This window comes from Ahaetulla prasina, chromosome 14, assembly GCF_028640845.1.
Source record: "Ahaetulla prasina isolate Xishuangbanna chromosome 14, ASM2864084v1, whole genome shotgun sequence".
In the NCBI taxonomy this organism is placed as follows: Eukaryota; Metazoa; Chordata; class Lepidosauria; order Squamata; family Colubridae; genus Ahaetulla; species Ahaetulla prasina.
Genome location: NC_080552.1, coordinates 13,607,220 through 13,628,431, shown reverse-complemented (window position 1 = coordinate 13,628,431; position 21,212 = coordinate 13,607,220). Strand labels below are relative to the sequence as shown.

At 44.8% G+C, this 21,212-nt stretch overlaps 1 protein-coding gene across 4 annotated transcripts in view; it reads right to left on the bottom strand.

Annotated features, from left to right (window-relative positions):
- The window catches only part of NTN3 (netrin 3), a 149,559-nt gene that overhangs the window by 62,685 nt on the left and 65,662 nt on the right, over positions 1-21,212 (bottom strand). For all 4 annotated transcript variants that reach the window (XM_058157491.1, XM_058157490.1, XM_058157492.1 and 1 more), the window contains one exon: positions 17,933-18,121. In XM_058157491.1, coding sequence (XP_058013474.1) covers positions 17,933-18,121 — 189 coding nt within the window. The remainder of the gene's footprint in view (positions 1-17,932; positions 18,122-21,212) is intronic.

Genomic DNA, 21,212 nt, shown 5'->3' with positions numbered 1-21,212 from the left:
GTCACTCCAGTCTGCAGCTGTGGGCAATTGACCTCCCTCAGGCTCACATGCTGTGGAGGAGGGGGAGGGGTCTAGTTGCTCCGTTTGCCTGGGCATGGAGCCAGAGCTGGGGGCTGGAGGTATTTCTTCTTCTTCAGCCTGTCTGGGCATGGAGTCAGGGCTGGGGGCTGGAGGTATTTCTTCTTCCGTGTTCGGAAGCAGATAAGAAGACCCCGGCTGAGGTGAGATTGGACGAGACACAACAGCACGTGATGTCACGGTTTTCTCTCTTCCCAGCCTCCAGAGCCTTTCTAGGAGCTTGGGGAGGGTGAAAACGGCCTTTCCCATCCCCCCACCTCCAGAGACCTTCCAGAGGCCAGAAATGGCCCATTTGCCAACTTCCGGTGGGCCCAGAGCACCCTAAAATCAGCTGCCTGGCGCATGCATGCACCTGGAGCTGAGCTCACATGCCCACCGATATGACTATGCGTGCCACGCGTGCCATAGGTTCATCATCACGGACCTAATATCTCTAAAGTTGGGTGGTTTCTTGCACAATGACATTTAAGAACAAGAACTCTGGGTATCCATTCCTGAAACTTTCCTAAGACATGGACACAGACAGATGAGAAGATAACGCTCCAGAATGCCTGCTGTGAGAAACATCTGTTCTTGGAAGAATGATGATCAGTTTTGAAAGAAGGAAAGGGATTAACCAGAAGGAAGATAGCCTCTGAAGATGCAGGAGAATCTTCTTGCGACAGGTTCAGTTTAAGAAATATTCACTAAGTCTGTATTACTATTACTATTAATCTTTGCATCGTTCCTATCACCCATCTCCTCCCATTTATGACTGCATGACTGTAACTTTGTTGTTTGTATCCTTACGATTTATATTGACTGTTTCCTAGTATGATTCGATTGCTTATTTGTACCCTATGATTATCATTAAGTGTTGTGCCTTATGACAGTGTCGTCTGGCGACGCCCAGGGGAAGGGCCTTCTCTGTGGGGGCTCCCACCCTCTGGAACGAACTCCCTCCAGGACTGCGTCAACTTCCGGACCTCCGAACCTTTCGTCGCGAGCTCAAAACATATTTATTCATCTGCGCGGGACTGGATTAGATTTTAAATTTATTGGTTTTAAACGGGTTTTTATTTTTTATATTATTTTTAATAATGGGCTATAGAATAAGTTTTTTAACTGTTATTTTAACTTGTATTTATATGTATTTTTAATTGCCTGTGAACCGCCCTGAGTCCCTAGGGAGATAGGGCGGTATACAAATATGAAAAATAAATAAATAAATAAATAAATAAATGATTCTTGATGAATTTATCTTGTCTTTTTATGTACACTGAGAGTATATGCACCAAGACAAATTCCTTGTGTGTCCAATCACACTTGGCCAATAAAAAGTTCTATTCTATTCTATTCTATTCTATTCTATTCTATTCTATTCTATTCTATTCTATTCTATTCTATTCTATTCTATTCTATTCTATGTAAGCAATTGTTCATATGAAACAATGTTCTGTCTGTTTTGTAACAGCAAGAGAATGTTCTCATAATGCCTGTGGCTTCAATTCCTTGTTTGTTTGAACATTCTCTTCCAGTGACCATCACTCTGCTAAACAAATAATTCCCTCAACACTGTAAACTATTCACTCAATCTGCATTACTATTACTATTAATCTTCTCATCGTTCCTGTCACCCATCTCCTCCCACTTATGACTGCATGACTGTAATTTTCTTGCTTGTATCCTTATGACTTGTATTGATATTGATTGTTTCCTAGTATGAATGATTGCTTATTTGTACCCTATGACTATCACTAAGTGTTGTACCTTATGATTCTTGGTGAATGTCTCTTTTCTTTTTATGTACACTGAGAGCATATGCACCAAAGACAAATTCCTTGTGTGTCCAGTCAGACTTTGGCCAATAAAGAATTCTATTCTATTCTCAGTCATCCATCCAGGTCATGGTTGTCCCAGTTTCAAGAGGCAACTGGACTTTCTGGTTTTTCTTTGAAGACATTTCGCTTCTCATCCAAGAAGCTTCTTCAGAAAACATCAGCACAGCTCCAACTTCTCAATGAAAATCAGAGCTGAAGAGGCTTCTTGGATGAGAAGCGAAACATCTTCAAAGAGAAACAAGGAAGTCCAGTTGCCTCTTGAGAAAGCACCTTTGGGACCATCATGACCTGGATTGACGGAGAATCTCCATAGACATTTAGATGATGTAGATCAGGGGTCTCCAACCTTGGCAACTTTAAGCCTGGTGGACTTCAACTCCCAGAATCCCCCAGCCAGCAAAACTGGCCTCTGTGGCTCAGACTGGTAAGACAGTCTGTTATTAACACAGCTGCTTGCAATTACTGTAGGTTCTAGTCCCACCAGGCCCAAGGTTGACTCAGCCTTCCATCCTTTATAAGGTAGGTAAAATGAGGACCCAGATTGTTGGGGGCAATAAGTTGACTTTGTATATAAATATACAAATAGGATGAAGACTATTGCTAACATAGTGTAAGCCGCCCTGAGTCTTCGGAGAAGGGCGGGATATAAATGCAAATTAAAAAAAAAATTGAAGTCCTCCAAGCTTAAAGTTGCCAAGGTTGGAGACCCCTGATGTAGATGATGTCATGTCCCTCCCCCTCTGTTGAGAGAGGGCTTTTCAATGAGTGCTACAAGACAGAATTGAAGAAGCTTCTTGGATGAGAAGTGAAGCGTCTTCACTAAAGAAAAACCAGAAAACTTAGAACTACGCCGCCTTCGACATGACCTGAGTTTAACTCATAGAATCATCTATTACAATGTCCTTCCTGTTGAAGACTATTTCAGCTTCAGCTTCAATTGCAACAATACACAAGCACACAATAGATTTAAGCTTAATGTGAACCGCTCTAATCTTGATTGCAGAAAATATGACTTCAGTAACAGAGTTGTTAATACTTGGAATACACTACCTAACTCTGTGGTCTCTTCCCAAAATCCCCAAAGCTTTAACCAAAAACTGTCTACTATTGGCCTCTCTCCATTCCTAAGAGGTCTGAAAGGGGCGTGCATAAGAGCACCAGCGTGCCTACCGTTCCTGTCCTATTGTTTCCTTTCGTTATATCCAATTAATACAGTTATTACATACTTATATATATGCTTATATATTGTATAGTTATTTCATGCTTATGCTTATATATACTGTGTGACAAAATAAATAAATAAATAAATAAAGTCCAAGTTACTTCTTGAAAAACCCCTTTGAGACAACTATGATTCTATGATTCTAAGTACAGATGGTCGGTTCCCTCTAAAATTTCTCCCCTTCTCCAACTTTTGCCCCTTTCTCTGCAGGGTCTGCAGCACAGTCTTCCTTGGCTCTACTGCCTGATTTCCTTGTAACCAGAGAATGGTCATGGCTCGAACCGGAGTGTGTCTCCCTACAAAACACAAGTTCCAGCCTTGAGCTCTGGGCTCCAGCGTAAAACTGGGGGATGGGAAGGCCAACCAACGAAAAGCTTGGGAGGGCCAGCTTCAAAATGAATCACTCTCAAAGATACGCCTGTGTGCCCAGTTGTGTTTGTGTGTGCAGGCCTACCAAGAGACCGGGAAAATTTCACAGCAGCTGTGGTTCCAAGGAGATCCTTTCCTAGCCCCACCGGAGGAAATGACTCAGGGTTGTTTTTCTTTTTTTTCTTTTTTTTTTTAAATTTTTTTTTTGAGAAACCGCAGGCTGACAAGTTCATTGCCTGCTTGCCACTCTTTGCTGGGCTGCAATTTTTTTTGGGGTGTGTGTGTGTTATTTTTCTCATCCCCACATGCCCTCCAGGAAAGCGTGTGGAACGAAGGAAGAGAAATAAGAGAAATCGAGGCAACCATCCTAAGAGGACTATAAGGGGCGTGCATAAGAACACAAATGTGCCTACCGTTCCTGTCCTATTGTTCCCTTTCATTATATCAAATTAACATAGTTCTTGCATACTTTTGCTTATATATATGTTTTTCTTTTATGATGTGTTGTTGTTTTATGTCGATGTTTATGTATACTGTTGTGACAAAATGAAATAATGATAAAAAAAAAGAGTGGCTGTAAACAACAGAAGGGCATTTTAGGGTCATCTCCCTTGCTGCATGGAGGACCTCAAGAGATGACAGAAACAGAAAGGAAAAGCTGTGATGAAGGAACAATGGGGCTGGCAGTCACACCAAACCATCATCATCATCATTGTAAAATGATTAGGAGAATGGAAGCTAAAATATATGAAGAACGGTTGTTGAAGGAATTGGGCACGACTACTTTAATGAAAAGAAGGACTAGGGGAGACATGATAGCAGTCTTCCAATATCTCAGGGACTGTCACAAAGAAGAGAGGGGTCAATCTATTCTCCAAAGCACCTGAAGGCAGGACAAGAACTAATCAAAAGACAGAAGCAACCTAGAAATAAGGAGAAATTTCCTGACAGTGAGAACTATTAATCAGTGGAACGGCTTGCTTTCAGAAGTTATGGGTCAGGGGTCTCAAACTCGATTTCGTTGAGGGCCGCGTCAGGGTTGTGTTTGACCTCGGGGGACCAGGGTGGGCATGGCTAGGGTGGGAACGGCCAGCTTGATGTCATTCATATCGCAGGCACCAGTGGTGGCCCAAGCGCTCTGCCGGTGAAAACAGGCTCCTGAGCTCCGTTTTCAGCTGCAACAGCCTCCTGTAACCCTCTAATAGCGAAAAGAGAGCTTGCAAGAGCTGCCCACAGCCCTCCCAAGCTCTGTTTTTACTGGCAGAGACACTGCGGGCTGGTCCTTTGCTGTTTCTCAGGCAGCCCCATGGGCCAGTTCTAAGCACCCCGTGGGCCGAATCCAGCCCCCAGGCCTTGAGTTCGATACCCCTGGCTTAGATTATCAATATCCCCGTCACTCATTATGGATGGTGCAGATACAAAATGTCTATCTTGGAGCACCACCATCCTCAGTGCAGGTCAGGTAGCTCACTAAGTTATGATCTACTAGACCAGAGGTCACCAACCTTTCGGACCTCAGGGACCACTAAATTCATAATTTTAAATCCCGCGGACCACTAATATGATCTGCCTAATGGCGAGCTTGGTGGGCGTGGCCAACTCGGTGTCACTCACGTCTTCTCCCTGATTGCATCGGCAGATAACCGCCCGGCCGCCTTGTTTCGGGTGACCCGTTCCCTCCTGCATCAGGAGGTTCGGGATGACCCGCTACAGGGGCGGGCCGAGGATTTTAGTAAGTATCTGCACGTTAAAATCGCTCAGCTTCGGGACGGATTGGACCAAAATTGGGTAGATCCAGGTGAGATGATAGAGACAAGTCTTGTTGAGAACATCTGGGATAAGTTTGATACTGTGGCTCCTGAGGATTTGGACAGGCTGCTGGGAAGGCTGAATGCCACCACATGTTTATTGGACCCGTGTCCCTCCTGGTTGGTGCTGGCCACACAGGAGGTTTCATGAGGCTGGCTCCAGGGGATTATTAACGCTTCTTTGATGGAGGGTGTTGTTCCTACCGCCTTGAAAGAGGTGGTGGTGAGACCCCTCCTCAAGAAGCCTTCCCTGGACCCAGCTGTTTTGGGAAACTATCGTCCTGTCTCCAACCTTCGCTTCATGGCGAAGGTTGTTGAGAGTGTGGTGGCATGTCAATTGCCCCAGTACCTGGATGAAATGGTCTATCTGGACCTGTTCCAGTCCGGCTTTCAGCCTGGGTATAGCACAGAGACGGCTTTGGTCGCTTTGGTTGATGATCTCTGGAGGGCTTGGGACAGAGGTTATTCCTGTGCCCTGGTCCTTTTAGATCTCTCAGCGGCTTTTGATACCATCGACCATGGTATCCTGCTGCGCCGGCTGGGGAGTTTGGGAGTGGGAGGCACCGTTTTTTGGTGGTTCTCCTCCTATCTCTCCGACCGGTCGCAGACAGTGTTGGCAGGAGAGCAGAGATCGACCGCGAGGCGCCTCATGTGTGGGGTGCCGCAGGGATTGGTTCTCTCGCCTCTCATGTTCAACATCTATATGAAGCCGCTGGGTGAAATCATCAGTGGTTTTGGGGTGAGTTACCAACTGTACGCTGATGACACTCAGCTGTACATTTCCACCCCAGGCCACCCCAACGAAGCTGTCGAAGTGCTGTCCCGGTGTCTGGAGGCCGTGCGGGTCTGGATGGGGAGAAACAGGCTCAAGCTCAACGCCTCCAAGACGGAGTGGCTGTGGATGCCGGCATCCCGGTAGAGCCAGCTGCAGCCGCGGCTGACTGTTGGGGGCAAGTCACTGGCCCCGATGGAGAGGGTGCACAACTTGGGCATTCTCCTGGATGGGCGATTGCTCCTTTGAAGAACATCTGACGACCGTCTCCAGGAGAGCTTTCTATCAGGTACGCCTGATTCGCCAGTTGCGCCCCTTTCTAGACCGGGATTCCCTATGCACAGTCACTCATGCTCTCATCACTTCTCGCCTGGACTACTGCAATGCTCTCTACATGGGGCTCCCCTTGAAGAGCACCCGGAGGCTTCAGTTGGTCCAGAATGCGGCTGCGCGGGTGATAAAGGGAGCTACTCGTGGCTCCCATATAACACTGATCCTGCGCAAGCTGCACTGGCTGCCTGTGGTCTTCCGGGTGCACTTCAAAGTGTTGGTTACCACCTTTAAAGCGCTCCATGGCTTAGGACCTGGTTATTTACGGGACCACCTTCTGCCACCGTTTGCCTCCCCTGACCCGTGCGCTCTCACAGAGAGGGACTCCTCAGGGTGCCGTCAGCCAAACAATGTTGGCTGGCGGCCCCCAGGGGGAGGGCCTTCTCTGTGGGGGCCCCTACCCTCTGGAACGAGCTTCCCCCAGGACTTCGTCAACTTCCTGATCTCCGGACCTTCCGCTGCGAGCTGAAGATGTATTTATTCTTCCGCGCAGGACTGGCATAGAATTAGTACTATTATTTGTACTTTTAAATGGGGTTTTATGGTTTTATGTATTTTAATTTAGGGGCCAAATTTAATAAGTTTTTTATCAGTGTTTTTATTTGTATTGTATCTATTTATTGTTGGTTTTTATCTGGCTGTGAACCGCCCTGAGTCCTTCGGGAGAAGGGCGATATAAAAATTAAATAATAATAATAATAATAATAATAATAATAATAATAATATTATTATTATTATTATTATTATTATTATTATTATTATTATTATTATTATTATTATTATTATTATTATTATTATTATTGACGGCCTCTACTCACCCCGTCCTCCCAGCAGCTCCTCGCCTCCTTGGGCTCCTTAGGGCCCCAACAGGAAGCAGTTGTTGGAGCTGAGCAGCCACCATGAGAAAGAGTTGGCAAAACAGCTCGGTTCAGATTGGATCTGGCTGAGAAGGAGGCTCAGCAGAAGCACGTCACTGAGGACTATCAGCATAGGCTTTCCAAGCAGAGGGAAGACCTGCAGGAGTGCAAGGCCAGGTCCTGGCGCCTAGAGGTTCAGTGGCCTGACATGGTCAGCCAGTTCCAGGCCATGATGCAGTCCCACTGGAATGAGGCCCTCTGGCTCTTCACCACCAGCAGCACTTCCATCCAGCCTTCGCCCAAAGCCTTGCACCAGGAGGCTGAAGCAGACCGCAAGTTATAATTTCTGTCCCCCTCCAACCCGCATAAAAAGACCCCGAAGGGGGAGACTCTCTGCAGCAACACAACCGTTCATTGCATGTATCCAGCCCAGGGGCCGTAGTTTGAGGACCCTTGATTTAGTGCAAGATAAAAAATGCAAATATTTTTTCTGCGGACCACCAAAATTTTCTCATGGACCACCAGTGGTCCACGGATCACCAGTTGGTGACCGCTGTACTAGACTTTCAATATCCTCCTCACTCGTTATGGAAAATGTAGTTAGTGAAAGGGCCACATAACTCACCACCATCCTGCGTGCCACTCCCCACACCCAATGCTGGACTTATCTTCTGCTCCTGCCATTACCTCTCACATCACACACCCCCACCTTAAAATAGAGGCACGCTTGGAAAAAAAAGCAGTGAGGTGTGCCCAGGACAAAACCTACATTTGGGTTTTGTTTCTTTGCCATTTAAAACTAATTCGGCTCAACCACAGTTTGCATGATTGCTCGCCATTCAGGCATTTAATACTTTTCTCCTCCGGTCCAATTAAAGCTGTTCAATCAGGAGCAAATTTGGATGGGTTCCAGATGCTATAACTAAGATGTTCAGGGAATACAAGAGAGGGAGGGGAGGGGGAGGACTTAGAGCCTGAAGATGGTGTATTAATAGCCAAAACCCTGGTGTGCATAGGAGAAGGAATGGCAGAACCTGGGGACAGAGTTAAAAGAGGGACCAGCCTAGAATGCCTACATAGCCACGAATAGAATAGAATAGAATAGAATAGAATAGAATAGAATAGAATAGAATAGAATAGAATAGAATAGAATAGAATTCTTTTTGGCCAAGTGTGATTGGACACACAAGGTGTTCTAGTCCAACCCCCTGCTTAGGCAGGAAGCCCTACACCACTTCAGACAAATAGTTATCCAACTTCTTTTTTAAAACTTCCAGTGTTGGAGCATTCACAACTTCTGGTGGTAAGTTGTTCCACTGATTAACCCTAACATTAACTAACCCTAATCCTAACTGTCAGGAAATTCCTCCTTAGTTCCAGGTTGCTTTTCTCCTTGATTAGTTTCCACCCATTGCTTCTTGTCCTGCCTTCAGGTGCTTTTTTTTTTATTATTTGCATTTATATCCCGCCCTTCTCCGAAGACTCAGGGCGGCTTACACTGTGTCAAGCAATAGTCTTCATCCATTTGTATATTATATACAAAGTCAACTTATTGCCCCCAACAATCTGGGTCCTCATTTTACCTACCTTATAAAGGATGGAAGGCTGAGTCAACCTTGGGCCTGGTGGGACTTGAACCTGCAGTAATTGCAAGCAGCTGCTGTTAATAACAGACTGTCTTACCAGTCTGAGCCACCAGACGCTTTGGAGAATAGCTTGACTGCCTCTTCTTTGAGGCAACTCCTGAGATATGGGAATGCTGCTATCCTGTCTCCCCTAGTCCTTCTTTCCATTAAACTAGACATACCCAGTTCCTGCAAATGTTCTTCATATGTTTTAGCCTCCAGTCCCCTCATTGTCTTTGTTGCTCTTCTCTGCACTCTTTCTAGAGTCTCAACATATTTTTTTACATCATAGCAACCAAAACTGCATGCAGTATTCCAAGTGTGGCCTTACCAAGGCATTATAAAGTGGTCTTAACACTTCACATGATTTTTGATTCTATCCTTCATAGACAGTCCAACCTCCCTTGAATTCTGTTAACCTTTACTTGACTCCAAGCAAGGGCTAACTTTTAATTGAGAAGGTTCCTAGGCTGTTTAGCAACACCTTGGCTTAGGTGTGGACCTGCACTGCCATGCCTGACATTGTGAGATGACTAGTCGGAGGTCCCTGTTCACTCACTTCCTTATCGGTAGGTTGGCTAAATTGTCCCAGGGATGTGTCATTTCCCTTCCCCTTTGGTACATCTCCAGATCTCCTGGCCTCCACAAGCCACGTCTGTTTTCTCAGTGCCAAGGACGTAGCTAGTCATATTTCCCCACCACCACCACCCCCGCTCCTTCCCTGTGGTATCTCCTGGCTGGAAACCAAACTTGGTTTCCAAGTTCGACTTCAGTTCTGTGTTGCAATCCCTCCCAGAAGGCTTTTGGAGAAACAGAAGGAGTCCTTCCAAGGTGTCTGCCATGGCGAGGCAGCAAAAAAAAAAAAAAGTCGCCATGTGCTGAGCGGAGAGCATGATCTTTTCAGACAGAGATGTAATGATAGGGGGAAAAAAAAAGAGGCACAGATGGTGAAGACTTGCCAGTTCACCCGCCTGGGTGATTAACAATGACGTCTCCATTCACGAATCATCTGGGTGAGAAGGAAGTTCCCGTCCGCTTCTCCCGGTCTGGATTTTTACAAGATGATTGTTAAAATCGGAACATTTTTCTGTGTGCGGCACACGTTTTGTCCGATTCCCTAGGGATAGATTGTGGTTTAATTTTTCTAGGCCATTCAGGAAGACTGAAGAAGGGGCTCTCCAAAGCACTCAGAACGAGGCCCATCTTCAAACAGAAACACCACGTTCTTGCTGGTTTGTAGGACACCCAGCGATGAAGCGCTGTGAACTGCCAGGGAATTTATTTTCTTGGAACCAAAACATTTGCAGTTTCTGGAAAAAGAAAGCGGCTTGCTTTGCTGTGTAAACCTCGGCTTTTGTTCTACCAAATACCTTACAAGGGTCAGTGCTTATAAACAAAAAGCAATAATAATGATGATTAAACAAAAACATATCTAGGGCTGAGATGACTGTATTCTGTACGCATAACTGTAGAAATGGTGCTAGACTTTAGGGGAAACCCTCCCACCTCTTACAATACTAGACAACAGAGTATCAACAGTAGAGACCTTCAAATTTCTAAGTTCTACCATATCTCCAGACCTAAAATGGACATCTAACATCAAAAACATCATCAAAAAAGCACAACAAAGAATATTCTTTCTGTGCCAACTCAGGAAGCTCAAACTGCCCAAGGAGCTGCTGATCCAGTTCTACAGAGGAATTATTGAGTCTGTCATCTGCACCTCTGTAACTGTCTGGTTGTTTGGTTCTGCAACCCAACAAGACAGACACAGACTTCAGAGGATCATTAGAACTGCAGAAAAAATAATGGCTACCAACCTGCCTTCCATTGAGGACCTGTATACTGCACGAGTCAAAAAGAGGGCTGTGAAAATATCTACAGACCCCTCACATCCTGGACATAAATTGGTTCAATTCCTACCCTCAAAACAATGCTATAGAGCACTGCACACCAGAACAACTAGACACAAGGACAGTTTCTTCCCGAACACCATCACTCTGCTAAACAAATAATTCCGTCAACACTGTCAAACTTTTTACTAAGTGTGCACTACTATTAATCTTCTCATTGCTCCTATCACCCATCTCCTCCCACTTATGACTGCATGACTGTAACTTTGTTGCTGGTATCCTTACGATTTATATTGATTGTTTCCCAGTATGATTCGATTGCTTATTTGTACCCTATGACTATCACTAAGTGTTGTACCTTATGATTCTTGATGAACGTATCTTTTCTTTTTATGTACACTGAGAGCTTATGCACCAAAGACAAATTCCTTGTGTGTCCAATCACACTTGGCCAATTCAAAATTCTGTTCTATTCTGTTGGGGTATTGGAAACCTTCCATTTGATGGGAGGTGACTTTGAAATAAAAAGAGAAAGAAAGATAAACATCTGGGATGGGAGGACCCTTCTGGATCTGGATAGATGTGTTACTTATGCAAAACTATTGCAATTACATAGCAAAAAAGGCTCTAAGAGTTGTAAACCTAATTTTGCGTAGCTTCTTTTCCAAAAACACTACACTACTAACCAGAGCATAGAAAACATTTGCAAGACCCATTCTTGAATACAGCTCACCTGTCTGGAACCCACACAACATCTCTGACATCAATACAATTGAACATGTCCAGAAATATTTTACAAGAAGAGTTCTCCGCTCCTCTGTAAACAACAAAATACCTTATACCACCAGACTTGAAATCCTGGGATTAGAAAACCTAGAACTCCGCCGACTCTGACAAGACCTGTGTTTAACACACAGAATCATCTATTGCAATGTCCTTCCTGTTAAAGACTACTTCAGCTTCAATCGCAATAATACAAGAGCAAACAATAGATGTTAACCGCTTCAATCTTGATTGCAGAAAATATGACTTTTGTAACAGAGTTGTTAACGCTTGGAACAGACTACCTGACTCTGTGGTCTTTTCTCAAACTCCCAAAAGCTTTAACCAAAAACTGTCTACCCTTGACCTCACCCCATTTCCAAGAGGACTATAAGGGGCGTGCATAAGTGCACAAAAGTGCCTACTGTTCCTATCTTATTGTTTTTCTATCATTATACGTGCTTGTATATAATGTTGTGACAAAATAAATTAAAAAAAACCCCATTTGGGTTTTGCAAGAGGCAGGCACGGAGACAAGGAAGAGGGATGGCCCCAGCATCACTTTTAGATATTTAACAGATGCCCACCCTTGACCGTAGAAGCGAGGAAACAGAGAAAGCATCCCACGTCAAGGACAACCTAGAACTTCACCGCCCACGGTCTGATCTAAGCGCAGTACACAAAATTATCTGCTACAACGTCCTACCTGTCAATGACTACTTCAGTTTCAACCACAACAATACACACGCACACAATAGATACAAACTCAAGGTAAACCGCTCCAAACTCGATTGCAGAAAATACAACTTCAGCAACAGAGTGGTCAATGCCTGGAATGTACTACCCGACTCTGTGGTTTCTTCCCCAAATCCCGAAACTTTAACCTTAGATGTCTACTGTGGACCTCACCCCATTCCTAAGAGGTCTGCAAGGGGGCATGCATAAGCGTACCTATGTGCCTACCGTCCCTGTCCTAATGTTCACTTTTATTCGTACCCATTTCCTGTATTCATATCCACGTTTATACTTATTCCTATTATCTCGTACATGTTTGACAAACTAAATAAATAATAAAGTCACAGCTAGGATACTTTGATGGAGATGAATCAAGACTCTCCAAGGTAGAGAATTACAATCAGCTTTGAGTCAAAGCTCAGAGCCTCCAGCTTGATTTGGCTCAGCGAAGTCTTGCCTAGTCTGTCTTCCAAATTTCCAGACCAAAAGATAGACAGAAAGGTGGAAGGGACCTTGAAGGTCTTCTAATCCAACCCGTTCCTCATGCAAAAGATCCTATATCATTCTGGAGACAAATGGTTGTCCAGTCTCTTCTTAAAAACTTCCAGTGTTGGAGCATTCACAACTTCTGGAGGCAAGTTGTTCGACTGATTAATTGTTCCCACTGTCATGAAATTTCTCCTCAGTTATAGGTTGCTTCTCTCCTTGATTAGTTTCCACCCATTGCCTTAGAACGGGTTTGGCTCTCTGGTTGTTGTGACCCAGGCCCAAATAGGTAGTAGTAGACGCAATCAGTTCAAAGACTTTATTACAACAGCTGAGAATTAACTCATTCTCAGCGTCATCCAAACTAAATCAAAACAAATTCTTCATAACACAATTCTTCAGTCTTATCACCAACCTTGGTCTAATTAGGTAAACTGCCAAAGCCTTTTCATGGCAAAAGTTCAAAAGCAGAAGACGCTGACAAGAAATAAATGCAGGAAGACAAAGAGCAAGTCTTATCAATGTTGTTTTCCAGCAAAGAGCCCAAATGCCGTTGATGGTTTTTTAAGCTTTATGGGAGGGGCCAATCATCTTTTGGCCTTACTCCTGAGTCATTCTCTGTGCTTTAGCTGTTTCTGCTTCTGCCTTCTGGCAGGTCTTCTCATGCGTGCACTAGGAACAGGCTCCTCCTGTTCCTCTGCCTCACTACTGTCAACCTCTGGAGGCTCCGGAGTCCGCACATCACTCCCAGATGGCCCTGGCCCCACCTCTGCCTCCGACACAGAGCCCTCATCTGGGTTTTCCCCAGCCTCATCGCTGTCCGACTCCGTTGCCAGCTCCGCAGGCTGCTGGCAGACCACAACACTGGTTATAAACTATACTTCCACCAACACCGCCCTGAGTCTTCGGAGAAGGGCGGTATAAAAATGTGAATAATAAATAAATAAGTAAACACTGGTAGGGAAAGCCACTGTAGGTAAAAGAGAAAGAAGCCCCACTCCCTTCTAGCACTGACGATGTTACCTAGTGTGGTAATGAAAGGTCTGTGAGAAAGCCACCAAGCTCAGAGGGCACCAAGGACTCCATAGTTAAAATAGAATAGAATAGAATAACAGAGTTGGAAGGAGGTCCAACTCCTTCCAAGGAGGTTGGAAGGAATAACAGAGTTGGAGGTCTTCTATTCCAGGTGCCTTGGAAAATAGGTTGACCTCCCCCTCTTCTGGGTGGCAGGTAGCCCCTTAGAACATTAAACACCTTTGCCTGCAAAGGAGCTTCTCTGAACTTAAGGAATCGAGCCAGCAAACCTTGGGTAAGCCCTGCATGCTTCATAGCCAGCCTGCTTGCTGAGGGCCAGTCCCAGATGTGCAGATGATTTCACAACAGCCCTAGGCCTTTTCTTGCATTGGCCAAGCATGAGAGGGACGCCAGGACTGAGACCTCGGCTCCCTGTCCCAGCGAGGGATCCTAACCACATGGTCTCAAGTGGAGAGTGGCAGGGAGGAAAAGCTCCAGAGTTGACTGCTCTGATGGTTGATGGAGAAAGACAAATTGGATCTTCTCTGGTTGAGGAACAAAAGGTTTTGAAAACCCCAGGGACGGACCTGACGGCAGGAAAAGTAATTTAGTACACGGTCGCTTGAATGCAAATCCACCAGAAACATGGTTTGAATTTTGCTTCCTTGCTTTGTAAAAAAAAAAAAGTCTTTCTCCATACGCAGGGAATTATTTTCTGGACATTGGAACTGAACTTTCGATACCCTTGACCAGGGTTGGGATTCAAATAATTTACCCACTGGTTCTCTGCCCTAATGACTGACTGGCTGGCTGGCTGGGTGTGGCCATGGTGGGCGTGGACTGAGAGAGAGTTTGACTGGTCCAAAGTCACCCAGATTGCTTTCAAGCCTAAAGTGGGACTAGAATTCACTGTCTCCTGGTGATTGGCCCAAAGTCACCCAGTCGGCTTTCATACCTAAAGTGGGACTAGAACTCACCATCACCTGGTGATTGGCCCAAAGCTACCCAATCAGTTTTTATGCCTAAAATGGAACTAGAGCTCACCATCTCCTGGTGATTGGCCCAAAGTCACCCAGTCGGCTTTCATACCTAAAGTGGGACTAGAACTCACCATCACCTGGTGATTGGCCCAAAGCTACCCAATCAGTTTTCATGCCTAAAATGGAACTAGAACTCACCATCTCCTGGTGATTGGCCCAAAGTCACCCAGTCGGCTTTCATACCTAAAGTGGGACTAGAACTCACCATCACCTGGTGATTGGCCCAAAGCTACCCAATCAGTTTTCATGCCTAAAATGGAACTAGAGCTCACCATCACCTGGTGATTGGCCTAAAGTCACCCAGTCAGTTTTCATGCCTAAAATGGAACTAGAACTCACCATCTCCTGGTGATTGGCCCAAAGTCACCTAGTCGGCTTTCATACCTAAAATGGGACTAGAACTCACCATCACCTGGTGATTGGCCCAAAGCTACCCAATCAGTTTTCATGCCTAAAATGGAACTAGAATTCACCATCACCTGGTGATTCACCCAAAGTCACCCAGTCAGTTTTTATGCCTAAAATGGAACTAGAGCTCACCATCTCCTGGTGATTGGCCCAAAGTCACTCTGTCAGCTTTCATGTCTAAAGTGTGACTAGAATTCACTGTCTCTAGGTTTCTAGGTTAACATCTTCACCACTACACCAAATTGCTCATTATTTAATCTCAGGTTTTTGGCTGTTCACCAGGTAGGTGGTTGAGATGTTAGTTAAGCCCAATAGGTGTGGCTTGTATTGTAAGTCTTGTTGTAGTGTCTCAGTTATTGCATTTTGACAGTTTTAACTCTGCTTTGTATTTTGTTGAATATATCCATGTGTTTGTTTATTTGTTGCTAGCTATCCCAAGTAACGTACATCAGACATGTAGCCATATTAGTTCTCTAAATAAATACACAAACATAATTTTGATTTAATAGTTCAGTGTCGAGACCGCCTGACTCCACCATGACTTTGGGTGGCTTACAATTAAAAAATAATTAAAAAGAAAACAGAGATATCAAACAAAAGGGAAGACAAACCACAAAGCGTGCACCAATTATTTCATGCTGATGGAGGAATCTACGCAAAGTAAAAAAAAAATGGATCTCATTTTTTTTTTTTTAGTCTTTTGATTTTAAACGCAGATACATAGTTTGCACCTTGATTGCACTGGAAAGAAACAGAGAGAGAGAGAGGAGAGAGAGAGAGAAAGAGAAAAATACAGAGAGAGATGAGAGAGAGAGAGAGAAAGAGACAGGTGAAAGAGAGAAAGAGAGGAGAGAGAGAGAAAGAGAAAAATACAGAGAAAGAAGAGAGAGAGAGAGAAAGAGACAGGTGAGAGAGAGAAAGAGAGGAGAGAGAGAGGAGAGAGAGAAAGAGAAAAATACAGAAAGAGATGAGAGAGAGAGAGAAAGAGACAGGTGAGAGAAAGAGAGGAGAGAGAGAAAGAGACAGGTGAGAGAGAGAAAGAGAGGAGAGAGAGAAAGAGACAGGTGAGAGAGAGAGAGAGGAGAGAGAGAAAGATGAGAGAGAGAAAGAGACAGGTGAGAGAGAGAAAGAGAGGAGAGAGAGAGAGGAGAGAGATGAGAGAGAGAGAGAAATACAGAGAGAGATGAGAGAGAGAGAGAGAAAGAGACAGGTGAAAGAGAGAAAGAGAGGAGAGAGAGAGAGAGGAGAGAAAGAGAGAAAGAGAAAAATACAGAGAGAGATGAGAGAGAGAGAGAGGTGAGAGAAAGAGAGGAGAGAGAGAGAGGAGAGAGATGAGAGACAGAGAGAAAAATACAGAGAGAGATGAGAAAGAGACAGGTGAGAGAGAGAGAGAGAGGAGAGAGAGGAGAGAAAGAGAAAAATACAGAGAGAGATGAGAGAGAGAGAGAAAAAGACAGATGAGAGAGAGAAAGAGAGGAGAGAGAGAGAGAGAGGAGAGAGAGAGAAAAGACAGATGAGAGAGATGAGAGAGAGAAAAAGACAGATGAGAGAGAGAAAGAGAGGAGAGAGAGAGAGAGAGGAGAGAGATGAGCGAGAGAGAGATGAGAGAGATGAGAGAGAGAGAGATGAGAGAGAGAGAAAGAGACAGGTGAGAGAGAGAAAGAGAGGAGAGAGAGAGAGGAGAGAGAGAGAAAGAGAAAAATACAGAGAGAGATGAGAGAAAGAGACAGGTGAGAGAGAGAAAGAGAGGAGACAGACAGAGAGAGAGGGGACAGAGAGAGAAAGAGAAAAAGAGAAAAATACAAAGAGAGATGAGAGAGAGAAAGAGACAGGTGAGAGAGAAAGAGAGAGGAGAGAGAGAGAGAGAGAGAGACAGAGAGAGACAGAGAGAGATTGAAGCTCCTCTACCAAGCTATGCCTAAAGTTTTGCAGGAGGCAGCACACAACCAGGGAAACAGCCCAAAGCATCTTTCATGGTAGACCAATGTGCATATTAGCTTCTGTAGTTTTTGTAGTACTCAATATTGGCTTATTTAGGCTGCCCTGAATAGCCAAAACAAAAAAAAAAAAAGGCAGTTTCTTGAATCTTGAAATTATGGCCCCCAATGTCACTTCAGAACAAGTTAAAAATAAATCTGACTATTGCAAAAACAGATCCAAAAGGACCAGCTTACTCAAAAAAAAAAAAAAAAAGTTAAATAGTCACTAATATTAGGTGAGAAGAAAAAAGGAAACACAACAACATTTATAAGACTAATGCGCCATTCATTATACTTTCTGAAATGGCTAAAAGTAAAGGTTCCCCCGCATATATGTGCTAAGTGTTCCTGACTCTAGGAGGCGGTGCTCATCTCCGTTTCAAAGTCGAAGAGCCAGCGCTGTCCGAAGACGTCTCCGTGGTCGTGTGGCCGGCATGACTAAGCGCCAAAAGCGCACTGAACGCTGTTCCTTTCCCACCAAAGGTGGTCCCTATTTTTCTACTTGCATTTTTTTTAGGTGCTTTCAAACTGCTAGGTTGGCAGAAGCTGGGACAAGTCACGGGAGCTCACCGTGTTAGGCGGCACTTCTTCTGGGGAAAACAGGGTAGAGTCGGGAATCAACTAGCACATTTGTGGGAGGGGAACCTTTACCTTTACCTTTAAGTGGTTCCAATTCTGCCTGAGATGACTAGGCCTGCCTGAGGCACAGTCCAATTCATCCCGCTTGGATACTTCGCTGAGTCCCCACACTGGCCGATCCCGCTCGTTCCTTACCTCGGCAGGCCTTGCGATCGGAGATAGACTTGCTCACGTCGCGGTAGAAGCCCTCTTTGCAGTAATGGCAGTGCCGCCCAGCCGTATTGTGCCGACAGTTGAGGCAGACGCCACCGCTTTTGCGTCCGGAGAGCTTGTAGAGCTCCATGTTGAAACGGCAACGTCGGGCATGGAGATTGCAGTTACAGGCTGAAAAAGAAGAGATGGAACAGGCTGAGAAAGGGCGGACATTTTTCAACCTCTAGCAAAAGGCTGGCTATAAAGCAGCCAAGCGAGTAGGAATTCTCATGCCAACTTCATGGGACAACAGTGGCTTTTAATTGGGTGGGGTAGACCTGTAGTCTTGCCCAGTCCAGTGGTTTGAAAGAGATAGGCCAGATCTCTTATCCAAGGAAGTAAAACATGACTAATGTTGTGCCTCGCCCGCCCTCCTCTCCTCAGCCGGACCCCTCCCATCTCCTGCTATCTGAGCCAGAGACTGATAGTGAAGAAGAATGGCCTGGCATGCCTCCAGTCCCCAGCCCTGGCACCATGCCCGGACAGACTGAGTAAACAAACCTCCCTACAGCGTGTGAGCACGAAGCCAGCCACGAGCTAGAATTGCCGGCAGCTGAGCAGGAGGACGAAAAGACACAGTGGACAGATCCCCGCTTCCGGAGAATGGAGAGGCGATGTCAGCAAAAGGAAGGGAGGGGCAGGCCTGGATAAGTGCTGAGTCATGGAGCCACACCCCATGGCCTATATAAAGGATCTGCTTTTTGGCATTCCTTGAGTCAGGCAAAGTCTCATCTGGTTTGCTGAAGTCACACCTTGGATTCCTGCCTGCCCTGAGAACTCTGACAGGAATTTGGCAAAGCTGCAGAGGCTTCGTGGCCACGCTTGATACAGATTTCCCAGACCCGGCCGTCAGAGGAGGAATGGGACACGACAACTAAGGTCTAAGACAGGAGTCAGCAACCTACAGCTCTGGAGCCGCATGTGGCTCTTTCAATCTTCTGCTATGGCTCCCTGTCGCTCAAAATATGCCTCATGACCGCCATTGTGCGACACCTGCAGGCTTGGGATTTATTGAGCTTTTCAACCCCCAGTAGGCCAACCATGGATAAATCCAAGAAAAGAAAAGTTTCAGAAGAAAACAGAAAGTTTAATTCAACTACGTATGCTAGTTTTGTGGCCGTTCAAGAAATAGTCAGGCACAGGAACGGTTTTGTGGCTCCCAGTGTTTTTTTTTTCCCTATGGGAAACGGGTCCAAATGGCTCTTTGAGTGTTTAAGGTTGCAGACCCCTGGTCTAAAACAAGAAGGTATGTAGCAAAAAACTTAGGCAGACACCTCCCTAATTCACAAGAGTATAATGTGTGTGTGTGTGTGTGTGTGTGTGTTACGGAGATGGGATGCAAGTCAAGCATAGTCAGACTTGCAAGATTTTGTTACTAAAATGTCAGTAACATTTTGGACCCACCCAGTCCAAGAATGATGTAGATTCTATGTGTTTTCCAACTTTGACTATTGTAAGATAGACGGATTCCAGCTCCTGGAATTTCCCAACGAGGACAAATGGACAACTTCCAGAATTCTCTAGGCAGCATATGTGGACTTCGATTCCCAGAATTCCCCATCCAGCACTTATGGACTTCAATTCCAGGAATTCCCTAGAGAGCATGCTGGGGAATTCTAGGTGTTGAAGTCCACCGATCCTAAAGTGGCCAAGGTTGAAAAAACACTGATCTAAGTACTTTTGGCTAGAACAATCCAGTCAAAGTTCAGTTATTTATTTGTTTACGTCCTATAGATGGAATCTTGCCGGGTTAAAACTCTACTACTCTACCCCCTAAGAAATATAAACTGGAAGATTCTAGGGAGTGGCTATCCTAGCTCTCTTCTTCTGTCTCTGATCCACCTTCTGGCTGTATCTTGGCTCATCCCTATCCTTGGCATATGTTCCATCCTTCCTGGGAAATGGCCTCTTGCATCATCTCCCCCTCCTCCTCTGTAGGCACTTATCCCTCACATCTGGCCAATATCAATAAAGGTAGTTTTAGCCTTGTTGTGGAATTGATTTCTTAGTTTGCTCTATCTACAGTAGTGGCCAAAATTGTGGAAACCTTTTGGGAAACGTGTATTTTTGAGGTTTGATGGCTAATAACACCACTTTTTCTTTTTGGCGTTTCAAGTTAATCGTATTCCACTGCTGGAATAGCCTGGGAATAGCCCAGACCTTCACCCAATTGAAAATCTATGGAGCCAACTAAAGAAACTTGTTAGTCAGAAGTGACCCAGCAATAAAACCTAGTTAATAAAAGCCATCATTCAATCTTGGTTTCACATTATAACAGCTGTAGAACTAAAAGTCTTGGTACACTCCATGGGAAGACATTGTAAGGCCGTAATTCATGCTAAAGGTTGCCCAACTAAGCATTAACTGTAGATCTTGTTTTTTCTATGTGTTTCACTTTTCTTCTTTATACTGTAACTGCTATTCTAATAGCAAATCCTTCCTAAAAGTTACTGCATTACATTCTTGATTAAATTATCTTTTCATTGATATATAATTTTATTGTACTACTCTGAGAGAAATCTCGGATTGATCCATAAAATTAATTTGAAACATTCTGTTATTTGGCTGTGCCAATGTCAGGCTGCGATGTCCAAACACAGCCAGCCTGTTTCTTGCATTGATTAAAACTATCCTATCCTTTTCCTCACTAAAAGCAACAGCAGGAAAAGAAATTAAGTTCGGTTTGAAGAAAATCCAATCCCACTTTTAGCTTCAAACCTTCGTACCAGGGCTCCAAAATCAAGGGTTTTTTGTAGGGGTGGTCGCTCTGTTCTTAAATGCTCATGGATGTCCTCATGGAACGGCGCCAGTTCAAACTCTTGAACCCAGCCTGTTGCTTGTTCAAATATTTTTTAACATGCCACCAAAAAGCCTGATTTAGGAGCCCCTGGCATGAAGACTCGAGTTAAAAAGTTAGAAGAACTGTTTTCCATCCGTAGGAATCCTTGATTCGCACCCAGATGGAACCATGTTCCATCTAAAGCTGCTGGTCCAAAGTCCATCCAAAGACCTCCGTCTTGGCCTGGGCGGGGGTGGATCCTTTCTTATTTCTCGCCAGAGCTGTTATGGAAGGGGAACCGCATCACCCTCTGCCAAGTTGGAAAGCTGAGAAGAGAGCCAGAAGGCAGCGGAGAGACCTGCAGGAAAAACAATGGCTACCAGCCTGCCTTCCATTGAGGACCTGTATACTGCACGAATCAAAAAGAAGGCTGTGAAAATATCT